Raw genomic sequence first — 8,549 nt, forward strand, 5'->3', positions numbered from 1 at the left:
ACTCCGACCTCTTGGTTGTTCAGCCCGTAGCTAGTCGCTATACCGACTACGTTATGACAGACTAGTGTAAATATCCAAATTCTTCAGTGTCTTCTCAGAAACATCACCTGGTCATAAAATGACAACTTTATCTAAAAGCCTGAAAAAAGGAAATAAATAAGGTAGACTTCTTACTCAAATAATGGCTTTCTGTCTTGTCTTTATGTATGAGTGCTTATTCACTTTACATATCAAATTTCATACATTTGATTTAAATAAACTTAAAATACATACTGAAAGAGAGCTCTCTCACATCAGTAACTGTATAAACATTAACTGCAAATACAAAACAACATGAAGTTCCACCAATCAAATATCAATTGTCTGCCATAACTTCATGCAACTTCATTTCCTACCATTTGTGTCAACACTTTCCAGCATCTTCTTTGAGGGTGACAGTACGATTGAACACTATCTGGAAAAGACGAAAAAAAACTTGTATACCATAATGAACATGGAAAGTAACAAATTTAATTGAATGTCACCAGATTTCCAACTGGGGACACAATTTGTGTTTCCTCAAATAGACCATGTGTTCAGTATNAGATCCACATTTATTGTCCTCGGCACTAGGTGATGAGTGGTCAGCTTCACGCTCCTGCTGTTTTACCCCCGGTACTCATTGGATAGGGAGTTGGGTGGACCCCAGAGCCAGTCTGGCGAATGTGGAGAAGAGAAAATTCTTGACCCTACCAGGACTCAAACTCCGACCTCTTGGTTGTTCAGCCCGTAGCTAGTCGCTATACCGACTACGTTATGACAGACTAGTGTAAATATNATGCTGCAGTAGCGCTGAAAATTACGAGCTACAGAAAGGAGAAATCTTGCACCGGGAATGCACTGTTATTGTGACTGTGAAATGGATGAGCAAACGAGATGTTACCATGATCTGCAGATTTCAATGAATGCAGAAATTACAAAGCCAAATGTTAAGGATGCAGACACTGGCAACCCTAAGTGTNCCAAATTCTTCAGTGTCTTCTCAGAAACATCACCTGGTCATAAAATGACAACTTTATCTAAAAGCCTGAAAAAAGGAAATAAATAAGGTAGACTTCTTACTCAAATAATGGCTTTCTGTCTTGTCTTTATGTATGAGTGCTTATTCACTTTACATATCAAATTTCATACATTTGATTTAAATAAGCTTAAAATACATACTGAAAGAGAGCTCTCTCACATCAGTAACTGTATAAACATTAACTGCAAATACAAAACAACATGAAGTTCCACCAATCAAATATCAATTGTCTGCCATAACTTCATGCAACTTCATTTCCTACCATTTGTGTCAACACTTTCCAGCATCTTCTTTGAGGGTGACAGTACGATTGAACACTATCTGGAAAAGACGAAAAAAAACTTGTATACCATAATGAACATAGAAAGTAACAAATTTAATTGAATGTCACCAGATTTCCAATTGGGGACACAATTTGTGTTTCCTCAAATAGACCATGTGTTCAGTATAAGGTACACAAGTGAAGAGGTCATCATATTTTCTCTGAAGTGACAGAACAACTGATTTATTAATTCCTAAGATCAGAGTGAATGTTGCAGAGTCTTGAACTGTACTAAAACCTTGCTGCAGTAGCACTGAAAATTACGAGCTACAGAAAGGAGAAATCGTGCACTGGGAATGCACTGTTATTGTGACTGTGAAATGGATGAGCAAACGATATGTTACCATGATCTGCAGATTTCAATGAATGCAGAAACTACAAAGCCAAATGTTAAGGATGCAGACACTGGCAAACCTAAGTGTTTTTGGGATTATAATCTAATAATGGTTGGTGTGGAAAACCAAAACACTGGTGGGTGGATAATATTAAAATGGATCTTAGAGAGACAGGATTTGGTGGTATGAACTGGACTGAACAAGATCAGTCCAGTGGCAGGCTCTTGTGAACACAGTGATGAACCTTAGGCTTTCTTAAAATGTTGGGAAGTAGGTGCACAACTGGCAGCTTCTCAAGAAGGGCTCAGCTCCATGAAGTTAATTAGTTAGTTAGTTTGTGGAAACTGCCCACATTCAAGCAAATGTGACAACGCAAGTATCATTGCTTAGCAACGGCGAGTAAACAGTGGTTGCTAGGCAAAGCGAGTAAACAGCTGTTGCTAGGCAAAGCCTACAACAATACAGACAGTGACATGTTTTCTATACATGGTGATTCACAAAGTGTTACCCCCAATTAGGGCATTCCTGAGGTAATTTGGAACAAAAGATTTTAATGTACTAATGTATCCAACTCATAATTAAAGAGATACAGTAATTTGAAAACTGGCGAAAAATCTTTTTTTCTTCGAATTTCAGTCAAAACAAATTAGAAATACAATACAAACACTTTTTAAATTGTTAATGTTTTAGGAAAGAAGCATTCTAAAACCATTNTTTTCAATTTCTTAATTTTGCATTGTGCAACATTTTTCATCGATTTTGTTACAAAATTACATTATTTTCAGCATCCCATTCTGTAAACATACCAATGGTTGCATATCACACCCTTCTATCCATCTGTTTCCTTTAAACTGTAGTGCTTTAGAAGATGACTGGATTTACATATGATTTTCAAAAATGTCTTCCTGCACGTCAACACAATCCGTTGCACGCGTATGAACCGCGCTCGTAGCATTTCACAGTTCCACACGTTTGTTCCTTATTGTCATCGCCGCATCCAGAATACGTTCAAGCAACGCTTCACGTGTTGGTACCTTTACCTGGTACACAATGTCCTTCATCCAGCCCCAAATGCAATAATCTGACGGCGTTAGATCTGGTGACCTGGGAGGCAAGGCGTTACAGCCTCCACGACCAATCCACCGCTGTGGGAAATGCCGATCCAAGTGAGCTGCTACTGCGCGGGAGAAGTGAGGAGGCACCCCATCATGCTGAAAGTACATCCGGCGTCTTGTTGCCAGAGGAACATCTTCAAGTAACTGTGGTAATTCTTCTTCTAAGAAGTGGAGGTAAATCTCACCAGTTAAGTGGCCAAGAAAAATGAATGGCCCGATTAGCTGATCATACAGAACACCACACCACACATTGACACCGAAAATTGAAAATTCGATTCTATCGTGGCATGGGGATTATTGTCTGCCCAAACATGTAAGTTGTGACTGTTGTTGACCCCATCCCGTGTAAACTGTGCTTCATCGCAGAACATTATAAAGCGGTACAACTGCCGATTTCCAGTTAACCAGTTGCAGAGCTGCAGACGAAGAGCACGGTCTCCTGGTTGTAGGTGTTTTACTTGCTGTAAATGATAAGGATGCAGCCCGTTCTCATGAAGAGTCCTCCACGCCATGGACTGAGAAACGCTGAACCACCGAGCTAGACGTCTTGTACTGGCGCGTGGACTGTGCTCTACAGCATTGAGAATGTTTTCTTCTTCGCACAATTCATGTTGAGAATTTCGTTTGTATTGTATACGAACGCTGGGGAGAACCAGTTTGTCTTAATGTGTTGAATGTACTACTAATGGATTTAGTATTCAGAATCCTGCAATTAGGATAATGCCGGTGATATTCGGCAGCAGCAGCTCTTGCATTTCCATCACATACACCCAAAACAAACACCATATCGGTGTATTCCTGTGGAAAATGTGTACGGTATCTTAACTTCACAAAGTCACCAACACAACGTCCTGTTTACTACTGGATTGCTAGCCAGTCTGCCTTATCTGCTGAAACAGCTGACTGGAATGCAAGGTCGCCCAGGAGGGAAGCATAGCGCTCCATTCACAATTATGCATTTCGAAAATCTATTGCTACTCTGTAACTATTGAAAATCGGCCACAAGTTTATAAGGAAATTTTGCAGGAAATAACCCCAGGAATATGTACCACAAGCCAGGGTAAAACTTCATGAATCACCCTGTATGTCCGAATCTAGGTTATATAAGAAGATACAATGAGTGGAAGTTTACAGTTACGGTTCTAGATTTCTACAGTTTTACAATTCTAGTTCAGTGTTCAAGGAGTTCACTATTGTTATTATAATTCTTCAATTCTTCAAACTCAAGTTCATCCGTGTATACTGTGCAACTGTAATAAATATTGTGACATGTTGCGCAACGGAGGACCCCTACCTCCCCAGCGGCACGTGGCGGTAACGCAGCGCTCTCGTTACTACTTGTCGCGCTACGCAGGACACCACTCCCCCTCCCCCGGCGGCGGTGACGTGCTGAGCAGAGCCGAAGCGAGCCGAATCCCAGCACACTGGTCGCTATGCAACGCGGATAAACAGTAGTTGCGATAGACGACCCTAGCAACAGCGAACGGAATAAAAGCCGGCTGAGCAGCAAGCAAGAGTCAGTGTGTTATCAACGGTTCTCAAGGCAGCTACCTACGAGTTAGTTCCAAGAGAGTTCTGAGTTAGCCAGCAACCAGTCAGTTGTATTCTGGCATTTGCAGTGTAGCATTTGTGATACTGCAGATAGCAGTAATTGTGAATCTGTAATTTGGGCGATTGTAAGTGCGAATGTGAAATAAAATTCGCTATATCAAATACGGCGTGAAGTTATTTGTCGCGTTATACACCCAACACACGACAATATTATAGGACAGTTCAACAAGTGGTTGTCTCTTCATATAATGACATCCCACAAGTTAATGGGCATTGTTGTTTTGAGATCAGAGGCTGCAACACTATTTGCTGAAAAGGAAGAAAGGTAGAAAATGGTATAATCAGTTTTCAAGAGACTGCTAAATCTTACCATTATAAATCGCTACATTCTTTATAAGCATTCAAACAACATATGCCATCTACAACATAGGGTACTGCTTGTTATAGCATTAGCTTACATATACCTGTAGTTCTCTAGAACAACAAGTGCAGGAAAGCCCTCGGCAAAGCCTTCACTGCCATGAACCTTGAAGTGCTATTTTATTGAAAAACCCCTCAAGCAGAAAGCAAAGTCCAAAATATAATGATGCTTTCTAAACATGAATAGAAAGCACATAACCACTTTAACATATGCCACAATGGAACAGATTTCCAAAATTATCACGAGTTTTTCATTTCTTTCGTTGTCACTAGTATGAATTCTGTAAAGTTGAACTACAATTTCATAATCTGTACATATAAAAATTTTGATACACAATGGCCAAATGGTTTAGTTGACATTCCAAATTAGATACACAGGCACAACTGAGAGGAAGTTGTGAAGGGGGATATTACCACTTTGGAATGTATTCATGCAGAAACTATGGCTGGTGCATGTTATGTAAAGTATTACATAAATGGACTGCATGCCTTCTGCAGTTACATAATACTACAGAATCTATCCTTTTACAAAGTCACATCTTAACACACTCACACCTAATCACCCACTTACCTACTCCAGCTGTCCACTCTTTAGCAAAATTATATGCCCATGCAAACTTTAACCTTATTAGTGGCAGCTTCCAAAGACAGACAAAGTAATACAGTGAAACTTCCATGTAAGGTTTCTTTTGGAACAGTGGATCTGAACGTTATACTGAGAAAATTCTTAAATAGCGGTAATATAACAGTGAAGTTACTGATATAAGATCACCATAACTGAACACTATATAAGTGAAAACTTTAAACTGAGGAACATTAAATAGGGCTTCAACTATATTAATTTTTGTTGCATATTTTTAATTTCAATTTTAATTCAACTTATAGAATTTTAACTGTCCATAAATTAGAGGTTAGTATTCCTTCCCACACCTGGCATAGCTTTTGGTCTCTACCATCAGTGGGTAGTCACTCATAACAATACAGAATGAGCAATATGTCTGACACAGAGACCAATCTGATTAACACTGACAGGTCATGCATTATTATATTTTACAGCTAATATAACCACTCTTGCTTAAACAAACATGTGTTCACCCTGGCAGATTTAGTGCCTTCCTTCTGTACATCCAGCAGCATTAAAGAGAACGATAAAGTGTGAGGTAAACTCCTTTGGATGGACAAACACATCGTGAGCTGGCAATTTATGCATACCACTTTAAAGTTTAGTTTCCAGTGTTACCTCTTTAACTTACTGTGATGATTTTTCTTTGCCACAATGCTTAACAGGCATGCTTTCTTCAAACCACTAGCTACAATGATCTATGGAGAAACAGATTATAATTTTCCTAATATGATACCATACAAAAATCAGTTGACTACACCCAAAGTGGCTAGAGTGAAGGTCACATGAGGAAGAATCTGCCCTTGCCACAAGCTTGTTACAATAATTTCAGTATAGCCTCCATTTTGACCAAATATGAGTGAGGGACATTGTAAAACATGAAAAGGAAGGAGAAGGAAAATAAGAAAAATTAGAATTAAAAAGAAAAATAGGAAGATTAAAAAGTTAGAGAAACAGAAGATTGCAGATAAGAAATCAGTGAGTTATTGTCTTACATGACTTTCACACCTGTTCAGAAAGTTATTACAAAATCTGACTCCCTCCTTGTGATTTTGGACTGAAAGGGCTATATTTACAACCACTGAATAAGGAACAATATTACATGTTTGCACTGTAACCATACAGATGTGAACACCCTATCTCACTCAAATTCGGCTGAAATGTGATGCTGCAGACTCACTTTTTCATGTGTGCTATCTGGATCCACAGAGAAAAAACCAGTTCTCTCAAACTGGAATTTGCTGTATACACATGCATTTCTCAGGGATACGTCTCCATAAGCCTGCAAAATCTGCAAGGATTCGTGATTGCAGTCCAATAAAAATCCCCCTGGAACTTCATCTGTGTCCTCTGGGTTCTTGTGTCTGAAACTAGTTTACAAGGAAAGCAGACATAACATAAAAATAAATTACTTGTAAGTGTCTAAACAGCTACAATTTCACAAAAGTGTGATAACAATAATCCTAAACCAGAACTTCCATACAGAAGTCAAGAAGTTTACTGTCTACTGCAAAGACTTCCAGTCCTACAGATATTCTGTTCTTTAATGTTATATTTAAACCAACTACAGCATCCTCTGGGAAATGGTCTATAATACTCACTTAGCAGAAGTGTGGGAGGCTATTTTATATACATAATGGTCAAATTACTGAGTCCTGAAATGGATTAATACTTACAGTCTTTCATACAGTCGGACTTCAATGTTCAGTGGCTGTGAAACCCAGTGAATGAAAGCTTTAGGTCTCTCCCTTACAGATGCTGGTTCACACTTTACTTCCAACGCCACCACATTTCCTCCAGAGTCCTTCAGCACTCTGGAGACAGCAATGACATAGCCCGAATGACGAAGCCCTACTGGTTGGTTAGGAGTCAGACGTCGGTATCCCTTGTCTCCTACCTGACATCAAAGAATACAACAGTACTGTGCACAGATTCTAAAATTGGTTTATGAATTGTAAGAGACATCTGTAATTGGTTTACTTTCCAGAATACTAAAGCCATCTAAACAAATTATTCTGCCAATTGTTCTGTATGGTTGTATGACTGACTGCTTTACTTATAATGAACATGTCAGAAATGTTTTACACAAAATCCTTAAGAAAATACCTGTACCTATGAGAGATAAAGTAATTAGATAGTTTGGGATATTACATAATAACTTGATACCAGTCACTTAATGCTGTTGGTGTCTTGGAGCTTACAGTGGACCGGATATTATAGCTTGGCTGGGGAGAGAAGAAACATATTCAAACCTCTGGTATGCAGCCACGTGGATGACAGAGGGAAACGAGAGGATAACCTTAACCTTTAATGGCTGAATGTTATAATTATATGCAGTAGGACACATGCTCTCTTTGGGAGTGCTGACAGTTTGACCTTGGGTTTGAAACCAAAAGAAACCCACGTAAGGTCATGTCAGTGGTTCATTCCTTAGCTCTGAACAATGAAATCATTTATCACGGTACTGGTTTCAAAACTATTTACATTTAGATATGACTGTTTATGACCTGCTCAGCCAAATATAGCCCAGCTTTGTTTCGAGAACTGATGAGGAAATATTCATCGGTGCTTGCATATGAGTGCTTCCATAGACTTCTAGGAAGTGTGACACATGCAAGGATTGGATTTCAGTGGCGAATTACCAGTTAGGAAGTCAGTGTCGGACTGTCTAATATTTCTTTATCGGTTAAAAAGCAAGTGTCAGACTGTCATATATTTCTTTGTATCATAAAGTGTGAAGTGATGCAGTTCAAACTCGTGTACAGTCTGAACAGATTATTATTGTATATAGTGTGATTATATTTACAACATCACCATGATTCAAGGTTGAAGAAAAAACAATGGGTAAGTCCTTTGGAATTTCATAACATATATAATAAAGATTATATTTTGCATTTCATGACAAAATAATCACAGTAATTTTTCGTTTGTAAAAGTTGCTCTTTTGTGTGTATGTAGGAAATTTTATTGTCTTTCAGTTTGTTTTTAGTTCATATTTCTATGTTGCATAGAACGAAAAATATATATTTTTTCTGAAAGTTTGCAATGTTAATTAATTAGGGCGATTTAAATACCGACTGCAGAGGGCTCCCAGCAATTTAAAAGTCCATACGTTAAAGGTTAA

The 8,549-nt window shown here is 38.6% G+C and overlaps 1 protein-coding gene across 1 annotated transcript in view; it reads right to left on the reverse strand.

The window, feature by feature from the left end:
- Positions 1–1,328: 1,328 nt before the first annotated feature.
- Positions 1,329–8,549, reverse strand: part of LOC111863115 (probable glutamine--tRNA ligase) — a gene marked incomplete in the record, with an annotated part of 59,579 nt that continues 52,358 nt past the window's right edge. The window contains 3 exon segments of the mRNA XM_033750927.1: positions 1,329–1,381; positions 6,606–6,795; positions 7,102–7,322. Coding sequence (XP_033606818.1) covers positions 1,331–1,381; positions 6,606–6,795; positions 7,102–7,322 — 462 coding nt within the window.

Source organism: Cryptotermes secundus, unplaced genomic scaffold (assembly GCF_002891405.2).
Source record: "Cryptotermes secundus unplaced genomic scaffold, Csec_1.0 scaffold3219, whole genome shotgun sequence".
NCBI classification, from domain to species: domain Eukaryota; kingdom Metazoa; phylum Arthropoda; class Insecta; order Blattodea; family Kalotermitidae; genus Cryptotermes; species Cryptotermes secundus.